This window comes from Gekko japonicus, unplaced genomic scaffold (genome assembly GCF_001447785.1).
Source record: "Gekko japonicus isolate JY-2015 unplaced genomic scaffold, Gekko_japonicus_V1.1 scaffold864, whole genome shotgun sequence".
In the NCBI taxonomy this organism is placed as follows: domain Eukaryota; kingdom Metazoa; phylum Chordata; class Lepidosauria; order Squamata; family Gekkonidae; genus Gekko; species Gekko japonicus.
In genome coordinates, this window is record NW_015166449.1 from 614,362 (window position 1) to 639,796 (window position 25,435).

Genomic DNA, 25,435 nt, shown 5'->3' on the forward strand with positions numbered 1-25,435 from the left:
CCTCCCTCCCTCCCTCCCTTCCTTCCTTCCTTCCTTCCTTCCTTCCTTCCTTCCTTCCTTCCTTCCTTCCTTCCTCCAGCTTCTGGTGACCGTATACAGTTTTCAAGGTGAGAGACATTCCGAGGCAGTTTGCCATTGCCTTCCTCTGAGTACAGACCCTGGACTTCCTCAGTGGTCTCCTTTCCAAGTACGAACTAGGGCTGATCCTGCTTACCTTCCAAGCTCTGATGAGATCAGGCCAGCCCGTGTGTCCATGTCAGGACCAGTGTTCCCTCTAAGCTGAGTTCGTGTGAGCTAGCTCACAGTCTTTTCCACCTCCGGCTCACACATTTTTGTCTTCGCTCAGGGAGGACGGCTCCAGCACAAGCTAATTTAATGCAGTAGCCAAATCGCTTGCTCAAAACTGTAATGCCAGTAGCTCACAAAGTAGAATTTTCGATCACAAGACTCCACGGCTTAGAGGGAGCATTGGTTAGGGTCAGGGGTCGTTTCGTAGAAAAAGAGCTAGGGGAACTCATTAGCATAACTCATTAGCATATACCACACCCCCTGACATCACTGGAAGTGTGTCATAAGGCCACACCCCTGACATCACCGGAAGTGTGTCATAAGGCCATACACCCCGTCCCCAACGGTCCCGGCCGCCGGTGGCCTTGCAGCTCCACTGCCGAGCGGTGGGGAGAGGCGGGGAGGAAGTAACTTAACCTCCCTCTTTTCCTGCCTCCTCCTGGCTGAATGAGGGCCGGAAGCAGGGCGGCTGGAAGCAGGGGGCGGGGCTCCGTCGTGTGCCCTGCCCCCTCGCACCTCACCCGGGGGAACTGCGATCCCCCGCGATCCCCCCCTGAAATGACCTTTGGTTAGGGTAGCATTTTTCTGATGGGAGGAAAAAAGCAGTTTTTTCACAGCAAGTGTCCCCACTTGCTGTCAATGTATCTTCGCTGCCGGCCTGTCCTTCCTTGCCTCTTGCGTCCTGTTCTTTTAGGGGATTGGGCACTCTGCTTCCTCCAATCATGGACAAATATACCCTCCTTTTTAAAACTTCGCACCCTAACAGTGAAATCTCAGCTGAAACCGAGGTGAAACCAGTCTGTTTCAACAGCAAGAGACAGCAACACATTGCTCTTCGGTCTGACAGTATCCCAGCTTTTTCGTGAGCAAAAAGCCCGATTTAATTTTCTCTCCTCGGTCTTTAGCCACCGGGGGGGGGGAGCGCTCCAGTTCCAGCTCACCTAGTTGCGAGGACCCAACATCTGCCGGAGTTGGGAGAGGTCAGTTTGGATAAAGGCCGTCTGTGCGGGGTGGGGAGGCCACGGGGAAGACAACCGTTCCACCTAAGCTGTGAAGTGGTGGTGATTGTTTTGACGGTGGACTCTTGAGGTATCACTGGTCGCTCGCTGCCAGTGACTCAGAATGCAGCTATTCATAGGAGGCCTTTGCCTGGACGGCCCAGGCCACCGGATCTCATCAGATCTCAGAGGCTAAGCAGGGTCAACCCTGGTCAGTATTTGGATGGGAGACCACCAGGGGTCATTTCCTGCAGGAGCGCACAGGAGCGGAGCTCCGGCAGTAAAGAGCCCACGGGGCGGGCACATGCAACAAGCCCCACCCCCTGCTCCCAGCAGCCCTCAGTCAGAGCAAGAAGCAGCCAGGTAAGTGGCAGAGCCCCCACCCCCCCGGCCCAAAACAGTCCAGTGGCACCTTTAAGACCAAGTTTTATTCAGGTACAAGCTCTCCCTCCTCTGCGAGGACAGATCTGCACGTTCCCCCTCCCCAATAGCTAGCAATCCAGAACAGTCCAGTCGAGCCTGAGCGGTGGATGTTGCTTTCTGATACTATGCAAATGAGTTATGGTAATGAGTTATGCTAATGAGCTCCTGCACCTCTTTTTCTACGAAATGACCCCTGGAGACCACCCAGGTGGTCCGGGGTCACTATGCAAAGGCAAACAGTGACCAACCCGTTGGTTCTGGTCGACTGTCTGGGGCAGCAGAAAACAATTCCACACCATCGTCTATATGGCAGCCCTTCAAGGACTTGAAGATGGCTATCACGTCACCTCTCAGTCGTCTCCTCTCCAGGCTAAACAGACCCAGCTCCTTCAACCTTTCCTCATAGGACTTGGTCTCCAGGCCCCTCACCGTCTTCGTCACCCTCCTCTGGACACGTCCCAGCTTGGTGCTTGGGGGGCAACAGTGGGAGGGCTTCTGGAGTTCTGGCCCCGTTGGTGGACTTCCTGAGGGCACCTGGGTTTGGGCCACTGTGTGACACGGAGTGTTGGACTGGATGGGCTGACGTGGCTTCTCTTATGTTCCTTAGCTAGGGATTTGATCTTTTAAATGATTTTTTGTAATGTAATCAGAGGGTCATCTAGGTTGCCAAATGTTTTATGTTCTGGGTTGGTTGTTTTTTTTAACTGCTGGTACTCTTCTAAAATTTTCTATGGTGCTTTGGTTTTGAATGGTTTTGAAGTTTAACGATTTCACGTTCTTCGGCTTTTACCTGGCGCTATTCGGTAAGCTGATTTGAGCAGGCTGCAGAGGAGGTGGCGTGTAAATGCCTGCAAGCAATCGACCAATCAATCATAAAAGGTCTCCACCAATTCTCCCTTTTAAGCTGTGGAGTCTTGTGAGCAGAAATTCTCCTTTGTGAGCTACTGGCATGAAAGTTGTGAGTGAGCGATTTGGCTCCTGCATAAATTAGTTTGCTCTGGAGCTGTCCTTCCTGAGCTAAGATAAAAATGTGTATGAACTGGAGGCTAAAAAACTGTGAGCTAGCTCACACTAACTCAGCTTAGAGGGAACACTGGTCTCCACTTGCAGGCTTACGTGGTTTAGCAGCCCCCCCACCCTTGAAGAATCCAAGGAAACTGTAATTCAGAGGGGGCTTTGGAGCCCCCACAGAGAATTCTGGGACAAACGACAGATCTGAGAATCCCCATGGCTCTTAGCACTGTACTTGTAGCTTGCTTATTTATTTATTTATTCCAATTTATACCCCGCCCTCCCCACCAAGGCAAGCTCAGGGCAGCTTACACTGGGTCAATACACAAATAACAATCAAATTACCATAAAACATCTAAAAGCAGTTCATCAAAAACAACACAATATTAAGGTGCTAGCAGCGTTCTTTGGTATCATAAGATGGCGGTACCACAGGAGGGCAACCATAATTGTCTAAATGTTCAGCTCGCTGACCTTCTCAGGTATAATCGGCGGGCACGGGCTGTCAGTAGCAAACCTAGGGCCAGGCTCTATAAGTTTCAGTTGTTGTTGATAACGGTGGCTTGGAAGCGACTCGTCTTCCGGCTTTGCACACAGTGCTAGATTCATCCATCCATTCCCTTCAGCAAGCTCCTGGATGTCCTAAATATAAATACACATTTATAAAATAAATATAAAATCCTAAATATGAATACACATTGATGGGGTCTGAACTGGCAGAGACTGATCAAGAGGGAGATCTTGGAGTCGTAGTAGATAACTCCCTGAAAATGTCGAGACAGTGTGTGACTGCAATAAAGAAGGCCAATGCTATGCTGGGGATTATTAGGAAGGGTATTGAAAACAGATCAGCCAATATCATAATGCCCCTATATAAATCAATGGTGAGACCTCATTTGGAATACTGTGTGCAGTTCTGGTCACCACACCTTAAAAAGGATATTGTAGCTTTGGGGAAAGTGCAGAAAAGGGCAACTCGAATGATAAAAGGATTGGAACACTTTCCCTATGAGGAAAGGTTAAAGCGCTTAGGGCTCTTTAGCTTGGAGAAAAGACGACTGAGGGGTGACATGATCGAGGTTCACAAGATTATGCATGGGAAAGAGCAGGTAGAGAAAGAGGTACTTTTCTCCCTTTCTCACAATACAAGAACTGGTGGGCACTCCATGAAATTGCTGAGCGGTCGGGTTAGAACGGATAAGAGGAAGTACTTCTTCACCCAAAGAGTGATTAACACATGGAATTCACTGCCACAGGAAGTGGTGGCAGCTACAAGCATGGATGGCTTCAAAAGGGAATTAGATAGGCATATGGAGCAGAGGTCCATCAGTGGCTATTAGCCACAAGGTATAGATAGGGGCTCTGGGACAAGTGATGCTCTGTCTTCTTGGTGCTTGCGGGGGCCAACAGTGGGAGGGCTCCTAATGTCCTGGCCCCACTGGTAGACCTCCTGATGAGACCTGGTATTTCTGGCCACTGTGGGATACAGAGTGTTGGACTGGATGGGCCTTTGGCCTGATCCAACATTGGCTTCTCTTATGTTCTTATGTTGTTATGTTTCAGCAGTGCAGATCTTGAATCCTCTCCCTTGCATCCTTACGTGGCCTGTGCGAACGTGTAGGAGGCAGATGATTTGTGGTGTTTTTAACAGCCTGCCAGGTAGAGGTGTGCATGCACATGTGAAGGGAGGGGGCGAGGGAGAGTCACTTATATAACTCCTTGAGCAAATAAATGTGGCTCCTGGGAGTTTGGATTCCTAGCCCCCTAGGGAGCTGGTGCCCATCTGCAAGAGAAACGAAGGCAGTAAGAGTGATCTTTTGTTACATCTGGCAATTAAAGCGCGTCTGGAACACTCCGGGTACAAATTGAAACTCTTTTTATTAGCTTCACAAATGGGACCTTAATGTGTTTTGGAGATTTATTTTGCAAATTATTTGGTATGCAGGGACCGAAATAAAGCATTCTGGCAGAGTTTCCTCTCCTCTCCCAGTCGCCGCTTCATGGCTTGCAATAACTGCCCACCTTGCTGTTGATTTCTTACTACGTTATTCACTTATTTTTTTTTAAAAAAAGAATTCCTTTTCTCAGTTGCTTGACAGATCTTCCCCTGTATTGGGTCTTGAATTGGGGATTTGTGCGCCACCACTGGCCAAGGGAAGGAACTACAGGTAGGCCAACCATTGGCCAGTCAACGAATCGTGTCAAAGCTATTAGGCCATAGCCGGTCAGGTGGTCTGTCCGGACTGCTATAAAATGCTTCTGAGTCCAGCTGATTCAGACTCACTGCTTGTTTTTGGCTCTGGAGCACTTAAGACTAGAAAAAGGTCTTGTTATTTTCTCAACTGAAGTCTAGGTGGGACCCGTCAACCTCTGTTGAATGACAATATTACAGCTGCAGCATCTGTTGGTATCTAAATATGGCCCTGCAGCACTCAGTGTTTCAGAATCTCCTTTACTCTTGGAAGCTCTCATTGAATCAAGGGAAAAAATAAAACCTATGGTATTTCTTTATGAATATGGCATGCCGATTAATAAATATGTTATGCAAAGTCCCAGGAATGAATGGAATAAGAAGCCCGGGGTCCTTATTTTGCCAAAGCAAAAGATAGAGCCCTAAATTTTATAGCCGTTGTTTCTCGAAAGAGCCTACCTCACAGGGTATCTGTTGTGGGGAGCGGAAGGGAAAGGAGATTGTAAGCCGCTCTGAGACTCCTTCCGGTAGTGAAGGGCGGGGTATACATCCAATCTCCTCCTCCTCCTCCTCCTCTCTACGAATCTTAAGCTGAGATTTATTCAGCAAAAAATTATGTTTAGGAGATACCGGGCACCTTTTTAAGTAAAGGGCTAAGCAAAGTATCTAATTGCTGGAGCCGTAAATTGCCAGATTTATTTCTCAAACGTATGCTTTGGAGCTGTCCAGTCATTCAGTCTTTTCTGGAGGAAGTAATTATGCACATCAGTTTTGTATTAGAATATTCATTGATCTTTGAGGATGCTTATGTGCTTTTAAACTATTTGCCTGTCTCCAAGAGAGTGATGGCCAGTGACAGTGGACCCTGCGTTACTTTACTGTTGGTAGAGACTTACGTCACAACACCGGAGAGATAAATGCTCATCTCCTATAATCCAATGGCTGGAGGACCTTACAACCTTTGTCAGTATAAGGGACATAGAGAACAATGGTTCACGGATATATTTTTAGATATTTGGAAGGCTTTTATAGGTGCTTATCTGTAGACTTCCCACCATTGTTATTATATTTTGTTATTTCTTTGGTTTCTTTCTGTTTGGGTTTGTAATTTAAAAAAAATTAACAAGTAAATATTTGGTGTAGTGCTGAAGTGTGCCGTTTGGTGTAGGGGTTAAGTGTGCAGACTCCAATCTGGGAGAACTGGGTTTGATTCCCCACTGCTCCACTTGCAGCTGCTGGATGACCTTGGGCAAGCCATAGTTCTGCCAGAGCTGTTCTCTCAAGGACAGTTCTGGAAAGAGCCCTCTCAGCCCCACCTACCTTCCAGGGTGTCTGTTGTGGGGAGGGGAAGGGAAAGGAGATTGTAAGCCACTCTGAGATTCCTTCGGGCAGTGAACGGTGGGGTATAAATCCAATCTCCTCCTCCTCCTCCTCCTCCTCTTCTTCTTTTCTCTCAGAGCTCTCTCAGTTCCACCTATCTCACAGGGTGTCTGTTGTGGGAAGGGAAAGGAGATCGTAAGCCACTCTGAGATTCCTTTGGGTAGTGACGGGCAGGGTATAAATCCAATATTGTCTTCTTCTCTTCTCTTCTTCTCTCTACTGATCTTAAGCTGAGACTTATTCAGCAAATTATTATGTTTAGGATATACCGGACACCTTTTTAAATAAAGGGCTGAGCAAAGTATCTAATTGCTGGCACCAGATACATTTCTTAAACATATGCTTTGGGCCTGTCCAGTCATTCAGTCTTTTCTGGAGGAAGTAATTATGCTTATCAGTTTTGTATTAGAATATTCATCGATCTTTGAGGACGCTTATGTACTTATAAACTATTTGCCCGTCTCCAGGAGAATGATGGCCAGTGAAAGTGGACCCTGCATTATCTTTCTCTTGGTAGAGACTTACGTTGCAACCAATGCTCCCTCTAAGCTGTGGAGTCCTGTGAGCAAAAGTTCTACTTTGTGAGCTACTGGCGTTAAAGTTGTGAGCGAGCGATTTGGCTGCTGCATAAATCTGTTTGCTCTGGAGCCATCCTTCCTGATCTGAGACAAAAAGGTGTGAGCCAGAGGCTAAAAAACTGTGAGCTAGCTCACACTAACTCAGCTTAGAGGGAACACTGGTTGCAACACGGGAGAGATGAATGCCCACCTCCTGTAATCCAGTGGATGGAGAACCTTACAACCTTTGTCAGTATAAGGCACATAGAGAACAATGGTGCATGGATGTATTTTTAGGTTTTGGAAGGCTTTTATTGATGCTTATCGGTAGACTTCCCACCATTGTGGTTATAGTTTGTTATTTCTTTGATTTCTTTCTGTTTGGGTTTGTAATTTTAAAAAATTAAACAAGTAAATATATATTTTTTAAAAACTCCAAAGAAAAATAGTGCCAGCTTGGTGAAGTGGTTAGGGAGTCAGACTAGGATCTGGGGTCCCAGGTTTGAATCCCCAGTCATCCATAGGACGTTCGGCCAATCCCAATTGATCAGCCTAATTCACCTCACTGGGTTGTTGCGAGGAAAAAAATAGAGAAGAAGAGAATGGCGCCAACGTTCTTGGGTCCCCATTGGGGAGGGAAAGGTAGGTATAAATGTGGTAAATGCATCAACAAATACTTCCCTTCCCCCAGTCTTGTCCTGATTTTATCCTGTCTCACCTGCTCTGGACGAACCCCGTTTCCACAGAAGCCTAATCGACCGAAAGCTGTGTCTTCTGATTTCAGTCATTTCGGCCAGTTTGGTGTAGTGGTTAAGAGCCAGTTTGGTGTAGTGGTTAAGTGTGCAGACTCTAATCTGGGAGAACTGGGTTTGATTCCCCACGCCTCCACTTGTAGCTGCTGGTGTGGCCTTGGGTCAGTTACAAGTTGTCTCAGAGCTGTTCTCTCACGAGCAGTTCTTGAAAGAGCTCTCTCAGCCCTACCTACCACCAATGCTCCCTCTAAATTATGGAGTCCTGTGAACAAAAATTCTCCTTTCTGAGCTACTGGCATTAAAGTTGTGAGTGTGTGATTTGGCTACTGCATAAATTAGTTTGCTCTGGAGCCCTCCTTCCTGAGCGAAGACAAAAATGTGTGAGCCGGAGGCTAAAAAACTGTGAGCTAGCTCACATCAACTCAGCTTAGAGGGAACACTGCCTACCTCACAGGGTGTCTGTTGTGGGGAGGGGAAGGGAAAGGAGTTTGTAAGCCACTCTGAGACCCCGAGTGAAGGGCGGGGTATAACTCCAATCTCTCTCTCTCTCTCTCTTGTTTCTTTATGATAGTTATTTTACTTCTTCAAAACTTTCTTTTGACTTTTGGCCCTTGGATAAGGATGCCTTGTTCTGTCTAGGTTCTCTCACCCCTGTAATTTTGGTCCTAGGAACCCTAAGCAGGTCTACTCAGTATCCTAAGCAGGTCCATTAAATGGGTTTTACTCCTAGGAAAGTCAGGCCATTAGATTCTCAAGGAACTCTTCCTCTTCTGAAGTTCCTTTTGGTGATACGTGTTGGTGGAATTAAACAGAAGTCCAGTGGCCCCTTGAAGACTCCAGTGTAAGCCTTTGTGAACCAGAGCTCACTTCATCAGGTCTATGAACTCTGTCTGTGCATGTGCTTTTATAAAGACTGCATGAAACTTGCAAAGAGTTTCTCTACACCGTTCATGTAAAGAGTTGTTTTTTAAAGCAAATCTGCATCCTGCAGACATTTTTTCTCTTTTTGATTTTTTAAAAATATGTGCATGCGTGTGTGAGTGTGTGCACCTGGAATTCATGCTGACCTCTGGTGACTGACCCCTATTGGGGGCCTGAAGGCTATTTGGAAAGGTGGCTGAATAAAGCCTGCCCTTGCCTCCCAACTGCTGGCATTCCAAGGAAGTCTCCCTTCCAAGTACTTGCCAGAGTCGACCCAGCTTAGCTTCTGAGATCTGATGAGATCGGGCTTGTCTGGCCTATCTGTGTCAGGGCCTGCACACATTTCCTAGAAATTAACATGTGCTTCTGTGGTCCCTGGTACCCTGTGTGTACTGATGTCTGGAATTTCCACCTTGTATATGGATATCCATTGTGCATGGGGTTGCCAGCAGCCTGGAGAAGAAAAAGAGTCCTGCCCCTTTAATGGAGACCTAATGGAATATTATTTGCCAGCTGTAGCTATTTGCATTCATGCCGTGAAAGACCTGCACATTTCCACTCATTAAGCCTCTATTAAAGGGGCTGCTGAATTGCAACTGATAATGAAGCTCAAGACATAAGGACATAAGAACATAAGAGAAGCCAGTGTTGGATCAGGCCAAAGGCCCATCCAATCCAATACTCTGTGTCACACAGTGGCCAGAAATACCAGTGCCATCAGGAGGTCCACCAGTGGGGCCAGGACATTAGAAGCCCTCCCACTGTTGACCCCCCCCCCAAGCACCAAGATGAAAGCATCACTTGCCCCAGAGTCCCTATCTATACCTTGTGACTAATAGCCACTGATGGACCTCTGCTCCATATGCTTATCTAATTTCCTTTTGAAGACAATGCATCTACCTGGACTGAATCAAGACCTTGATTTCCTGTCTCATTACCAATGCTGATTTCTCTGCCTTGACTACCCCTCTGCCTAGCACACCTAATCCAATCACGCCTTCTATTGTCATTCACCTGCTATTGCTGTTTGCCTGCTAATGTCATTCGGCATCTGAAATTCCTCCACTCTCCAAGATACAAGGACAGATGGACTCACATTCTAGCTATATCTGAAGCAGTGACTCATGAAAGCTCCTCCCCTGCCACGAATTTTGTTAGTTTTTAAGGTGTCTGTTGTGGGGAGGGGAAGGGAAGGAGACTGTAAGCTGCTTTGAGACTCCAAGTGAAGGGCAGGGTATAAATCCCATTCTTTTTCTTCCTCTTCCTCCTCTTCTTCCTCTTCTCTCTGAAGTCTCGGGCTGGGATACGATCGGCTGTTGTCGCCCTCTGGGAGCTGAACGGACTCCTGAATTCCCACAAGTTCTTGCGATCACGCTGTCTGATTACATCCCACTCTTCTGGAAGATCTAACAAGATCATTGAGTGCGACAAATGACCTGTTTTATTTATGTAGGCTATTTCCATGTCGCCTCTTCAGAGCACCGATCAAGGCAGCATGCGACCAAGGGCAGGTGACCGAGAATTGAATCCGTGGCTGCACACATGGTGGGGCAGTTAATGGCGGCCTTTGTCGTGCATGGTCCGTGGCTGTGAAAAACAGATAATAATACTTCTGAAAGTGGCGAGCGTAGCCCACTATGGTCCCTCGTGCAAACCGTGCGCTGTGTTGCTAAGCCATCCATAAGCTATTTTGTTGTTGTTCAGTCGCACAGTCGAGTCCGACTCTTCGCGACCCCATGGACCAGATCTCACCAGGCCTTCCTGTCTTCCGCCATCCTCTGAAGTTTGCTCAATTTCATGTTTGTTGTATCTATGACACTGTCTAACCATCTCATCCTTTGCCGTCCCCGTCTTCTTTGACCTTCAATCTTTCCCAGCATCAGGGTCTTCTCCAGGGAGTGCTCCCTTCTCATTGGGTGGCCAAAGTACTTGAGCTTCAGTTTCATTTTCTGGCCTTCCAGGGAACAGTCAGGGTTGGTTTCTTTTAGGAAATAATAGCACCGAGCCAATAAGGCATCCACCCCCCCCCCAAATTAAAATCATATGACGAATCAGGCCATTGAGTCCAATAGGGAAACCGGCAGCGGCTGTCCAGGGTCTTTTCCTTTCCTGCTATCTTTGGGACCTAGATTTGAACACACTGAATGCCTTGTTATGGCACACATACACTGTTGTGGAAAGAAGCAGTAGTAGCATCAGTATTAGTATTATCATCATCATCATCATCATCAACAGCAACAGCAACAATAATAACAATACTATTTACTGACCCCCTGAAACTGCCTTATAATAAATTAGACCCTTGCTCCATCAAGATCAGTATTGTCTACTAGAGCTGCCAGCTCTGGGTTGGGAAATCCTTGGAGAATCTGGGGGCGGAGCCTGGAGTGGGCGGGGTTTGAGAATGGGAGGGACCTCAGTGGGGTACAGTGCCATAGAGGCCACCTCCCAAGGCAACCATGGGGAACTGAGACCTGTAACCTGGAGACCAGCTGTAATTCCAAGAGATCTCCAGCTACCACCCAGCGAATGGCTACGTCTGCTCAGACTGGCAGCAGCTCTCCAGGGGCTCAGGGTGAGAAGAAGAAGAGGAAGGAGAAGAAGAGGAAGAAGAAAAAGAAGAAGAAGAAGAGGAAGAAGAAGAGGAAGAAGAAGAAGAGGAAGAAGAAGAAGAGGAAGAAGGAGAGATTGGATTGACACCCCGCCCTTCACTACCCAAAAGAGTCTCAGAGCGGCTTACAAACTCCTTTCCGTTCCCCTCCCCACAACAGACACCCTGTGAGGTCGGTGGGGCTGAGAGAACTCTGACAGAAACTGCTCTTTTTCAAGAACAGCTCTTATCAGAACTACGGCTTGCCCAAGGTCATCCAGCCAGGTACAAGTGGAGGAGTGGGGAATCAAACCCGGTTCTCCCAGATTAGAGTCCGCGCATTTAACCGCTACACCAAACTGGCTCTCAAGGGAAGAAGAAGAAGAAGAAGAAGAAGAAGAGATTTGATTTATACCCCGCCCTTTACTACCCAAAGGTGTCTCAGAGTGGCTTACAAACTCCTTTCTCTTCCCCTCCCCACAACAGGCACCCTGTGAGGTCGGTGGGGCTGAGAGAGCTCTGACAGAAACGGCTCTTTTTCAAGGACAGCTCTTATCAGAACCATGGCTTGCCCAAGGTCATCCAGCCAGGTGCAAGTGGCGGAGTGGGGAATCAAACCCGGTTCTCCCAGATTAGAGTCCGCGCATTTAACCGCTACACCAAACTGGCTCTTTCACATCACCTAGTGCCCGATCCTTATAACTGAAGATGCCGGGGATTGAACCTGGGACCTTCTGTGTGCAAAGCAGGTGCTCTACCACTGAGCCAAGGAGCCTCCCCAGTTTCTCTGTGCAAAATGGGACTTCTGTCCCTGAGCTGTGGCATCCCGAGCTGAAGGATTGTGGGCACTCTTATGGCACATGGACTCTGTGGTGGAAAGAAGCAGGGTATTATTGTTCCTGTTAGCAGTAGTATCAGAGAGCCAGTTTGGTGTAGTGGTTAGGAGCGGGGACTCTAATCTGGGAGAACCGGGTTTGATTCCCCACTCCTCCACATGCAGCTGTTGGTGTGCCCTTGGGTCACTCACAGGTTCTCTCAGAGCTGTTCTCTCAAGAGCAGTTTCTGTCAGAGCTCTCTCAGCCCCACCTACCTCACAGGGTGTCTGTTGTGGGGAGGGGAAGGAGATTGTAAAACACTCTGAAACTCCTCCGGGTAGTGAAGAGCAGGGGAGAAACCCAACTCTTCTACTTCTATTAGTATTAACAGCAACAAAAACAACGATAACAATACTATTTATTTGCTCTATTTATAACCTGCTTTTCTCTCCAGTGGGAAACTAAGTGGTGTATATTGTTCCCTTCTCCCTTTTATTCTCACAACGACCCTGTGTGGTAAGTTAGGCTCAGACTGCGTGACTGGCCCAGGGTCACCCAGCAAGCTTCTCTGACAGAGTGGGGATTCAAACCTGGGTTTCCCAGATCCTGTTTACTTATTAGATTTTTTTTTAGTTGTCACTTACCCAAAGGGTGACTTGCGACATCAAAACCAGTAAGGTAAAAACGGCATAAAAACAAATAGCAAACATAAAATATTAACATTAAGATATCAAACTATTAAAAGGTGGCTGTCACTATACCACTAACGAAAGCAGCCCAAACATGTCGTTACCCTCCAAAGGCCAAGTGAAACAATTCGGCCTTGCATGCCCAGCGGAAGTCTGGCATGGCGTGGGTGTCATCCAAGAGTGCGTTCCACAGGGTAGGGGGCCACAACTGAGAAGCCCCTTCCCTTAAGACAGCTGAGTGCTGGGGCCAGGCACCGGCAAGAGGCCCCTAGATAATGACCAGAGGGAGCGTGGGGGGCTGTAACAGGACAGGCAGTTCCGTAGATATGAGGGTCCCAGACCATTAAGGGCTTTAAAGGTTAGCACTGGCACCTTGAATTGGGTCCAGAAACCAGTTTGGAGCCAGTTTGGTGTCGCGGTTAGGTGCGCAGACTGGGAGAACCAGGTTTGATTCCCCACGCCTCCACTTGCAGCTGCTGGATGACCTGGGGCAAGCCATAGTTCTGTCAGAGCTGTTCTCTCAAGGACAGTTCTGGAAAGAGCTCTCTCAGCCCCACCTGTCTCATAGGGTGTTTGTTGTGGGGAGGGGAAGGGACAGGAGTTTGTAAGCCGCTCTGAGACTCTGAGTGAAGGGCGGGGTATAAATCCAGTCTCCTCCTCTTCTCCTCCTCCTCCTCCTCCTTGGACTAATCTTAGTCTGACACTCTAATCATGACACCACACTGCCTTTCAGAAGATACACATGCACTAATAAAATGCTCACAAAAGAAGGGATGGATGAGCTCAAAGGAAGATGTCCGTGTGACGAGAGGGGGTTTCTTGGGAAACCGAAGACGAGATGCGCCTCCTGTGGCATGCATGTTTGCAAAGGGCACTGTAGGGGATTTCTCTGATGATAACCCATCTTGAAGTTAGAAAGTGACGGTGACTCTAATTGCTGCGGCCGTCCCTTTCCATTTCTAATCCTCAGGCTACACGTCAGGCTTCTCAAGTCTCCCCATCCCCGCGCCTCGCTCAGTAAATCCCTTTTTGTGACAGGGAGGATATTTGGGAAGGATGCTGCGGTCAGCAACTTTCTGCCCACCAGGGATGCTGAGTGCTGTTATATCTGCAAGGATCTGTATAGGTGCTTTGGCTGGGTCCCTGCTGCCAGAGAGGGTGTGCATGGTAAGCTTGTGTGTTGGAGTTAATGCTCTGCTTTGAAATTAAAAGTTCAGAGGGGGTGTAATGAATTTGGGGAGGAGGGAGGAAACTCTGAAATGGATTTTTAAAAAGAAAGACTAAGAGCTGGAATGGACCCTGTCAGACCAGACTTTGGGTCAAGTTACTCTCAACAACACTCTCTTTGGCAGTGATATGTTTATTGAGATTTAAGCATGATCCAGATCATAACCAATGCTCCCTCTAAGCTGTGGAGTCTTGTGAGCACAAATTCAACTTTGTGAGCTGCTGGCTTAAAGCTGTGAGCGAGCAATTTGGCTACTGCATAAATTAGTTTGCTCTGGAGCCCTCCTTCCTGATCTAAGCCAAAAACGTGTGAGCCGGAGGCTAAAAAACTGTGAGCTAGCTCACACTAACTCAGCTTAGAGGGAACACTGATCATAACTATGCTGTGTCAGAACTGGAGATTTTGGAGGGTGCGATCACAGATATAGGTAATTCAAACAAAACCCCTCCTAATGGTCATTCATACGTCACATGCATCCCGCCTAGCCATAGCAGTCCTACCCCCTTTCACTTGGGAAATATACGATCCCATTATCTACACAAGCAAGCTGGCACCAAAAGTTTCAAGGACATTCCTCTGGGAGAGGAAGGTACTTCTTTGGAAGAATTACATCCTGTACAATAGTGCAGTCACATACTCCACACTCACTTCCTCCCCCATAAGGAATTCCCTCCCTCCTCGGCATCCATGGCAAACTGAACAGAGTGATGTTTGACAGGATCCCCAGGGGCATCTAGTCTAACCCCCCCTGCACAATGCAGGACATTCACATTTCCTGCAGGAGTGCACAGGAGCGGAGCTCCTGCAGTTAAGAGCCCAGGGGGTGGGCACATACAACAAGCCCCACCCCCTGCTCCCAGCAGCCCTCAGTCAGAGCAAGAAGCAGCCAGGTAAGTTGGAGAGGCTCCCCCCAGCCCGCCTTCAGGTACAAGCTCTCCCTTTTCTTCGAGGACAGATCTGCGCGTCCCCCCCCCCCACAAGCTAGCAATCCAAAAGAGTCCAGTGGAGCCTGAGTGGTGGGTGTTGCCTTCTGACACACTTCCGGTGATGTCAGGGGGTGTGGCATATGCAAATAAGTTATGCTAATGAGTTATGCTAATGAGCTCCTGCACCTCTTTTTCTACAAAATGACCCCTGATCGTAATACACAGCGATGACTGGGCCAACAGTGTGATTCTGTCTAAACTAAAGACCTGGTGACTTCTTTTAAAAAATCGTCTGTCCCAAGAAAATATGCAGTAAAAATAAATAAATCAAAAGCTGAGATTACCGCTGGACTTTTTTTGCAAGAGAGAGATGCGGGTTTTGCAGCGGAGGCATTTGGTAAAGCAAAGAGGAGACCGCTGGGAGGTCATCATACAGGAAGGGAGTTTTAATACATCCTCATATTTTTTTAATGCTTCTGTATTTTGTGAGTCTCTGGCCGGCAGGACTTCTTGGTAAGAAATAAAGGGAAACGGTGGAGACTCTGAAATGACACCCCTTGGCAATTTTTGCCTTCCTTTTACCCAGAACCTGTAATCAATCTTTCACTCTTCTTCAGTTGGACCTTTATAGGGTCTTTTTTGAGGGTGGGGAATTTCTGGTAAAGAAAGAAGTGTAGCATTCTTTAGCTGCCAGGAATCATATCTGGACAGGTCAAGGAAGAGACAGATTGAGGGGGGAGGCAGGTTGAAAGCCATTCCTGTGATAAAGTGCTGGGCTACAAGACTGGGGGGGAGGCTTGGGTCTCCTGCAAAAGGTGAACACATATTGGTATCCGCTATTTGTTCTTGGGGTCTGTAATGTATTCATAAGCTGCCGTTGAATGCATTATGTGTTGTGAAACATCTGATTGAAAAGCTATGTTAAGCTTCGTCCTGGGCTAGGATCCAAATCCATCCAATCGTATTGCTAGCCCAGGAAGCACCTAGCCCATCACTTTACAGCAGGCTCCCTGAGCGGGAACGTCCGTGATTGGTCCTTATCTGAACAACCGTATTGGTTGGTATTCATTAGCCGGGAGAGTTTAAAAGCAGGGGAACTGCAGTGTAAAACCTGAACCGAGCTGAACTGTTCTGTTCTGGCTATCTGATGTTGATCCGTGTTGGAGTTGTGTTCGGGTTGAAGAATAAAGCTGTGTTCTTGCTGAATCACTCTCCGACTTCTTTGTTAAGCGAGCGACTTAACAGGGTCATTACGAGAAACTATGTTTTGGGAAACTGCCTGAATCTTCTGTAACGAACACTAATGCACAGGGAGGTCTGATCTTGGGGTCACCTCTGCTCCCAAGGGTTCCTTGACTTTCCCGTGCCCAGCAAAGTAAGAAAGGGTTCCCCCAAGACACAGTTTCTCCTAATGACCCCAAGAACAAATAACAATGAAAACCAATCTTAAAACAGTCATAAAACAGTCCAAGTATCATAAAGTGCTAATATTGTAAATCTAATACTGATAGCTTTGCTTAAGTTGGTGGTAACAGTCGTGATGGTATATTCAAGTGATCTAACTCAGTGGCCAGCTCATCTTGGCCTCTTTATTTGTGTGGCAGGCACAGGCTGTTGATGGTAAGACCAGGGCACAGGGCTCACTTTCCAGGTATTTGCTGCAGCTCCTGAATTGAAAGCCTGGTGGAAGAGCTCCGTCTTGCAGGCCCTGCAGAACTGTAAGAGGTCCCGCAGGGCCTGGTGGAAGAGTTCCGTCTTGCAGGCCCTGCAGAACTGTAAGAGGTCCCGCAGGGCTCTTCTGGGAGCTCATTCCACCAGTATGGAGCCACCACCGAGAATGCCCTGGCCCTTGTTACAGCCAGCCTGGCGTCTTTAGGGCCCAGGAGGGCCAGCCGGTTTTGGGACCCTGAACGCAGTGCTCTCTGGGGAACATGTGGGGAAAGGCAGTCCCTCAAGTATGCAGGTCCCTGACCATAAAGGGTTTTAAAGGTAAGAACCAGCACCTTGAAGTAAATTCGGTTCCTGCACAGAGTTCCTGTTTGAAACTCCACTCTCAATGCTCCCTCTAAGCTGTGGAGTCCTGTGAGCAAAAATTCTACTTTGTGAACTACTGGCAATAAAGCTGTGAGCGAGCAATTTAGCTACTACATGAATTAGTTCGCTCTGGAGCCATTTTCCCCGAGCTAAGACGAAAATGTGTGAGCCGGAGGCTAAAAAACTGCGAGCTAGTTCACACTAACCCGGCTTAGAGGGAAGACTGGACCTCAGGAATAAGCACCAGATCGAAGATGTAATGTTTTGCTTCAGACCAGACCTAGAACAAGTGTAGTGTAGAGGATTCGGGACAGACTTAGGCAAGATGGAGATGAAAGACCTCCCTGTGTCCATTAAATTTCCAGGTGCACAGCTTCAATTTGGATCAGGGTAATGAGGGGAGGGAGATAGATGGGTCTGTCCTTCCATTGCTATGTTTGCCAACCTTCAGATGGCTCTTAGAGAGCTCCCAGAATTCCAACAGATCACAGACTGCAGAGATCGGTTTCCCTGGAGAAAATGGCAGCTTTGTGGGGTGGACAGTTTGGCATGGTCGGCTGAGGTAGTTTCCCGTACCCCTTCCTCCTCAGGCCTCACCCCCATGTCTCCAGGAATTTGCCAACCTGGAGTTGGCAGCTTTACTCAATGAAAGCACCCCGTGCATGGTCATTAGCCCTTAAAGGAAAAAAAGAGATTAATTTAAAGGGCTAATAACAGTAGCCCAGTTCATGTTACGTGGCTGTATCAGCGCGGCCTTTGGCTCCGTCCATCGTGGCTCTGCCTGCGCCTGCGCCTCAGAGGTTAAGGCGCTGAACTGCAGACTCGAAGGTCTGTAGTTCGGCAGTTCGAGACCCGAGTGACGCGGGACGAAGTGAGCTCCCGCCTCTGGCCCCAGCTCCTGCCAGCCTAGCAGGAATTGCAAGTAGATAAATAGGTACCGCTTTGGTGGGAAGGTAGCAGCGTTTGGAGCGCCTTGGCATTTAGTCGTGCCGGCCACATGACCACGGAAATGTCTTCGGACAGCACTGGCTCTTCGGCTTGGAAACGGAGATGAGCACCACCCCCTAGAATCGGATTCGACTGGCTTTCGAGCAAGGGAAACCTTTACCTTTACCTAGTTCATGTTACAGTGAATGTACATGTGATCTGTGTACACTTGAAGGTTTTTTTATGCACATTGAGTAATTCTCACATCACACTCAATGCATGTACATCTGAACAGATGACATAAATCCCACATTTATCCTTTGTAAAGTGAACAGTTTCCTTTGTAAAGTGAACGCACATTGACTCGTTCTTACAAACCGTCGTATGCACAGCCACTGAAACGTATGAACCCCGCTCGCGGGTCTAGAGTTTGATGAGTGGAACTATGAGGAGCTGAAAGGGTTAAACTCTCTCTCTCACTCTGCCCTCCATAACGCTGGCATGGCTAAAACTGGGCCTTAAGAGCCAGTCATGCATCTCTCCTTCTCCCCTTGGTTTTGGCCTCAGACCCTGAACCACAGAGTCCCTGGTTCAAATTATGCCTCAGTCACTGTCTCTTAACCTCAGCGATGTGGGTATAGCAAGATAACTGAGCTAGTGCTGTGTATCCAGCCACACAATTCCTCTGGTTTGCCCTGGGAACAAGACTTCAGGGGGCTGCAACTGCAACAAGAAATGTGTGTTGGGGGGCGTTTCTGCTCTGTGAAATCGGCACGTGCTTCAATGGATGCCACTGCAGTTGTAACATACTCTTTTGTTGTTGTTGTTCAGTCGCACAGTCGAGTCCGACTCTTCGCGACCCCATGGACTAGATCCCGCCAGGCCCTCCTGTCTTCCGCTGTCCTCTGAAGTTTGCTCAGTTTCATGTTCGTTGCATCTCTGACACTGTCTAACCATCTCATCCTTTGCCGTCCCCGTCTTCTTTGACCTTCAATCTTTCCCATACTTTCCCATAAACATACTCTAAAGTGCTGCTAATAAAAGCAGTTATTATTTTTATGTATTTTGGACTGTCATGTTTCTTCAGTGTTTTCCCTGCTAGTGATGTACAGGGGATCTGCAGATCTTTTATTCTTTCCACGGTCCGGTGACCTTTTTCTGTCCCGTCAGCGTTTTTATGTATCCCCAGCGCTATTGAAGACAGAGGTTGTCAGGACCTTTTAGAGTCTAACTGTTTTGTATCTCTTGCATTTATGGAATCACATCAGCCAAGGTTCTGATAACCCCCCCAGCCCTTAGCTATTTTAATTTTCATCTTGGCAGCTGTCTCTTCTGTTGAAGTCTTTATTGTTCAGGTTTTAAAGGAGACCTGCTTGCTTGTAGAGTATTAATTTCTGTTTAATTCTTTGGATATCTAGCTATCATCCATCTATCTGTTTGTCTGTCTGTCTGTCTATCTATCTACACTCCACTTTTCTTCTGGTTGACAACATTGTTCACTTTGCCTTCATTTATCCTCACAACAGCCCTGTGAGGTAGGTTAGACAGAAGGGGGGAGGGAGAGGGAGAGACAAAGAAAGTGACTGCCCCAAGTCACCCAGCAGGCTTCTGTGGCAGAGCCGGAATTCAAACCTGGATCTTCCAGTTCCTAGTCTGGCACGCTAACCAATACATCATCCTGATTCCAAATGTTGCAGAGTTTGGGCTGTCTAGATCAGGGGTCCCCAACTTTTTCCATCTTGGCAATTCTGACACAGCGTGCTGGGGGCAGGGGCAATATGGCTGCCACAGAAGGCGGAGCCAGTCACAAGATGGCTGCCACAGCTTACCTTCAGCCACACAGTGAAGATACTTGTGCTACGGTGCTAGCTGTTCCCATGGCAATGTTTATAAAATCTGCACTGCCAATCAAATCTCCAAAGGCCAATCAGAAGCCTTGCTAGGCAAAAGCCCCATCAGGCCCTGCCCACTTTCTAAAAACACTCGGTGGGGGGTTGGAAAGTTGTCTGTGGGAACCCTGTTGGGGACCCCAGCTCTAGAAAATGTATTGAGGAATCACTCATGTTCCCATGAATTAAGACAGGTTGATCCAAAGAGGTTTCTATGATCAGGAGCAAAAGGTCATTTCGGGGGGGATCGCGGGGGATCGCAGTTCCCCCGGGTGAGGTACGGGGGGTGGCGCACATGATGAAGCCCCGCCCCCTGATTCCGGTCGCCCCGCTTCCGGCCCTCATTCAGCCAGGAGGAGGCAGGAGAAGAGGGAGGGTAAGTTGCTTCCTCCCTGCCTCTCCCCACCCCTGCCTGCCTGGGGCCAGGGAGGGCCTTCCTTCGCGGGGCTTCCTTGCACTCCTGCCGGCCTTGCACGTCCACCGCCGGGCCCCTCATGGGGCTCGGCAGTGGAGCTGCAAGGCCGGCGGTGGCGGCCGGGACCGTTGGGGGCGGGGTGTGTGGCCTTATGACACACTTCCGGTGATGTCAGGGGGTGTGGCCTTATGACACACTTCCGGTGATGTCAGGGGTGGCGGCCTTATGACACACTTCCGGTGATGTCAGGGGGTGTGGCATATGCTAATGAGTTATGCTAATGAGTCCCCCTAGCTCTTTTTCTACAAAACAACCCCTGATCAGGAGAGAAGGTTATGCATTAGGATGCAGGCAAGTAACCCACCTGTCTGTCTCTTTCTTCGCAGGTAAGCGTCCTGACCACGCTGGAACGAAGGTTCAACCTCCAGAGTGCTGACGTGGGAGTGATTGCCAGTAGCTTCGAGATTGGGAACTTGGCCCTCATCCTGTTTGTGAGCTACTTTGGTGCCCGGGGACACAGGCCGCGTCTGATTGGCTGTGGTGGGATCGTGATGGCCCTGGGAGCCCTCCTCTCGGCTCTCCCCGAATTCCTGACCCACCAGTACGAATACGAATCCGGGGAGATTCGGTGGGGGGCCGAAGGGAGGGACGTGTGTGTGGTCAACGGGTCGACCAGCGACGAGGGACCGGACCCGGAGCTCATCTGCAGGAACCGGACCGCTACGAACATGATGTACTTGCTCCTCATTGGAGCGCAGGTCCTCCTAGGGATCGGTGCTACCCCTGTGCAACCTCTCGGAGTTTCCTACATCGATGACCACGTGAGGCGGAAAGATTCTTCCCTGTACATAGGTAAGTGGCGGAACTTCCTGGGGGGGGAGTTGCCAGCTCTGTGTTGGCATACTCGAGGAGATTTTGGGGGCAGTGCCTGGGGAGGGTGGCGTTCGGAGAGGACGCGACATCACTGCAGGGCGACGCTCTAGGAATCCCACCCTTGTCTCTATGGTAAAGACCATAGAGACAAGGGTGGAATTCCTAGAGTGTCACCCTACAGTGATGTCGCGTGCTCTCCGAACGCCATGTAAAGACCATAGAGACATGGGGAAATTCTTGTAGTGTTACTATGGAGGCCATTTTCTAACTATTTTTTTCTTCCACAATGTCTCAAGGGTGGGGAACTCGGGTCTAGCGCGGGCATTTAGCTACTGTGGGCAAGTAAATGGCAAGTAAAAGGAATTTTCCTTGAAGAATTGATCTTTCTATCACAGCTTCTGTCTTTACTGTACTACTTCGGGAAGGGTGGATTTGCAGTTTAAGCTTTGGGAAATCCTGTTCAGGTTTCCACATGAATTATGTAACTCCCTATCTCAATCTGCTTTATATAATTCTGCAAGCTGCGATAACTTCGAGGGGGGAGCTGTTCCCTACCAGATTCACCTAATGTACTGGGGTCTTTTCACAGAGTTCATTTGCTCTGTCTTGGACCTTGTTCAGAAGGGTTATTTCCCCCCACTGCACTGCAGACCTTTGGTACTTCCATGTACCTTTAGTCTTTTTTCCCTGTCTTTCCTGCAACCTTTCCAAAACCTACTGTGGGGAAGGGTCGTGACTCAGTGGTAGAGCATCCGCTTGGCGTGCAGAAGGTCCCAAGTTCAGTCGCCGGCATCTCCACTTAAAAGGATCAGCTGGTAGGCAATGCTCCCTCTAAGCTCTGGAGTCTTGTGAGCCAAAATTCTACTCTGTGAGCCACTGGCATTAAAGTTGTGAGCCAGCGATTTGGATACTGCATAAATTAGCTCGCTCTGGAGCCCTCCTTCCTGAGCGAAGACAAAAATGTGTGAGCCAGGGGCTAAAAAACTGTGAGCTGTTTCACACTAACTCAGCTTAGAGGGAACACTGGTGGTATTATTTATTATTTATTTATTGTTTTCGGTTTCTATCCCCCTCGAACCCCCCCAGCGGTCTCTGAGCGGCTTACAGTTTTCTTAATTAACCCTATCTATGGCCACGTTTCAGTCGGGGTGGGGACTACCCTACCGGCACCCTGTGGAAGGAGTTGTTGTACTTCTGGTTTGGCTGCTGGCTATTGCTGGCTCGGCGCTTTTTGTTCCGTTCTCCTTCTTGCGATCCTCGGTGTCGGCTGGTAGGTCCATTCGGCGCATGGCTAGTATCGGCGCGGCCTTTGGCTCCGCTCCGTCCATTGTGGCTCTGCCTGCGCCTGCGCCTCACGCTCCCCTGCGTCTCCTGGCTCCGCCTGCCAACGTCTGGTCACAGCTCACCGATGTTGTGCTCGATCGCCATTTTTCGCCGCTCGCCATCGAAGTTCTTCACTCGTCACCAATGTTCCACCCCCTTTAATGGGGAAGGGTGCTCCCTGCCATCTAAGGCAGGTACCTGATTTATCTACATGCATCATGATGTAATTTATTGCTTTCGAACCGCTGGGTGGGCGGGAGCTAGGACTAGGGCCAGGAGCTCACTGGCCTCGGTGGATTCGAACAGCTGTAGCAGCTGTTCGCAGATGTTACCAGCAGGTGGGTCTAACCACCTGCGCCACTCTCATCTCTGTCTGAAGAAGAAGAATAGAAGAAGAAGAGATTGGATTTCTACACCACCCTTGACTAGCCAAAGGAGTCTCAGAGCGGCTTACAATCTCCTTTCCCTTCCCTTCCCCACATCAGACGCCCTGTGAGGTAGGTGGGGCTGAGAGAGCTCTTTCGAGGTCTGCTCTTGAGAGAACAGCTCTGAGACAACTTGTGACTGAGCCGCGGTCACAACAGCAGCTGCAAGTGGAGGAGTGGGGAATCAAACCCAGTTCCAGATTAGAGTTCCCTCGGAGAACCACTGCTCCAAGCTGAAGAAGAGTTGGATTTATCCCCTGCCCTTCCCTCGGAGGCTCAGAGTGGCTTACAGTCTCCTTTCCCTTCCCTTCCCCACATCAGACGCCCTGTGAGGTAGGTGGGGCTGAGGGAGCTCTTTCGAGGACTGCTCTTGTGAGAACAGCTCTGAGAGAACCTGTGACTGACCCAAGGTCACACCAGCAGCTGCAAGTGGAGGCGTGGGGAACCAAACCCAGTTCTCCCAGATTGGAGTCCGCGCTCTTAACCACTACACCAGACTGGCTTTCACCTTGGAGAGCTACTGCCAGTCTGAGTAGACAATACAGACTTCGATGGACCGATGGTCTGGTTCAGTATCAGGTCGCTCCATGTCTGTTCATGTACTGTGGTTTTTATGGAACAGTTGCAGCAAACCTGGGGGCGACTACTGTGCAGACAGGCAAACCTGGCTCCTTCCCAGTCCCACCCACAATTGTGGCCACTTTTCACGGCCATTTCTCCCATCACCAGAGGGATTCTCTGGGTTTTTGTACTGGTAATTGATATATTGATATAACCAGGGGTCATTTCGTAGAAAAAGAGGTGCAGGAGCTCATTAGCATAACCCCTTAGCATAACTTATTTCCATATGCCGCACCCCCTGACATCACCGGACGTGTGTCAGAAGGCAACACCCACCGCTCAGGCTCCACTGGACTGTTTTGGATTGCTAGCTATTGGGGGGGGGGAACATGCATATCTGTCCTCGCAGGGGGGGGGGAGCTTGTACCTGAATAAAACCTGGTCTTAAAGGTACCACTGGACTTTTGGGACCGGGGGGCCGGGGGGGGGGCTCTGCAGCTTACCTGGCTGCTTCTTCCTCTGACTGAGGGCTGCTGGGAGCAGGGGGTGGGGCTTGTTGCATGTGCCCGCCCCCCTGGGCTCTTTACTGCCGGAGCTCCGCTCCTGTGCGCTCCTGCAGGAAATGACCCCTGGATATAACATTGTACTGATGCGTACAATTACCAATAATAACCTGCCCCAAGCTCCCCAGTGGTGTGGTGGGAAGGATGGCCCCCTGGACACAGAAAATGGTGGAAAGATGCCCCCCCCCCCGGGGAAGCCCCGTTGCTGTGTGCTGAACTGGCAGCAAGGAAGCTATCCGAAACTCTTGTTGTCTGGAAGGGAGACCTGATAGAACAGGCCCTGCCTCGGGAATAGCCAACACAGGTTTGCTTTGAGAGCCAGTTTGGTGTTGTGGTTAAGACTGGCCGACTCTAATCTAGAGAACGAGGTTTGATCCCCCACTCCTTCACACGCCGCCAGCTGGGTGACCTTGGGTCAGTCACCGTTCTTTCAGAGCTCTCTCAGCCCCACCCACCTTACGGGATGTCTGTTGTGCGGAGGGGAGGGGAAGGAGATTGGAAGCCGCTCTGAGACTTCTGCGGGTAGTGAAGAGTGGGGTATAAATCCAGTTTCTTCTCATGTGTGTTTGAAATAGTGCTATCTGGTATGGCTTCCCCCAAAGGATTCTGGAAATAGCCAGCTTGGCGTAGTGGTTAAGAGCAGCGGACTGTAATCTGGGAGAACCGGGTTTGATTCCCCCACTCCTCCACATGCAGCCACCTGGGTGACCTTGGGTCAGTCACCGTTCTTTCAGAGCTCTCTCAGCCCCACCTCCCTCACAGGGTGCCTATTGTGGGAAGAGGAAGGGAAGGTGATTAGAAGCTGCTCTGAGTGAAGGGCAGGGCATACATCTAGCTCTTCTTCTTCTTCTTCCTCTTCTTCTTCTTTCTTCTTCTTCTTCTTCCTTCTTCTTCCTCTTCCTCTTCTTCTTCTTCTTCTTCTTCTTCTTCGTGTAGCAGTTAAGTGCGCGGACTCTAATCTGGGAGAACCGGGTTTGATTCCCCACTCCTCCACTTGCACCTGGCTGGATGACTTTGGGCAAGCCGTAGTTCTGATAAGAGCTGTCCTTGAAAAAGAGCAGTTTCTGTCAGAGCTCTCTCAGCCCCACCTGCCTCACAGGGTGTCTGTTGTGGGGAGGGGAAGGGAAAGGAGTTTGTAAGCCGCTCTGAGACTCCTTTGGGTAGTGAAGGGTGGGGTATAAATCCAAACTCTTCTCTTCTTCTTTTTCTTCTTCTTCCAACCTAGCTGGGACCAGATGTCTCAACACGCGGAACTGTCTTTTGTATCAGACCAGCTGAGCCTCCCACAAACGCCTCTGAAACTCTGCCTCTTCAGTTTCTTTGCCACAGCCCTTCCAATATATTGTTCACAATGGCTCTAAGCCCAGTCTCAACCGCCAGGGTTCCTCGGATGGCCATCCAAAAACAAAAATCCTCGTCGTGCTGATGCCGCAATGTCGTGTCCGGGGCAAACCCAAAAGTGGCTGCCATGTCGCCCTGATACGATATGACTTCCACGTCTGTGCTGGAAGTCGCGTCATGGTCTTAGTCTGGCACGGTTTTCTCCCCTCTCCCGTGGCTTCCACTGCTCCACAGAACAGTAGCGAGAGCCTGGGGTGCTTAATAGGCAGGGCTATTTTGGGGCAGGAATGCACAGGAACAGAGTTCCGGCTGGCT

At 49.2% G+C, this 25,435-nt stretch overlaps 1 protein-coding gene across 1 annotated transcript in view; it reads left to right on the plus strand.

Annotated features, from left to right (window-relative positions):
• Window positions 1-25,435, plus strand: part of LOC107111094 (solute carrier organic anion transporter family member 3A1-like) — a 151,843-nt gene that overhangs the window by 19,033 nt on the left and 107,375 nt on the right. The window contains exon 2 of the mRNA XM_015412013.1: window positions 20,421-20,886. Coding sequence (XP_015267499.1) covers window positions 20,421-20,886 — 466 coding nt within the window. The remainder of the gene's footprint in view (window positions 1-20,420; window positions 20,887-25,435) is intronic.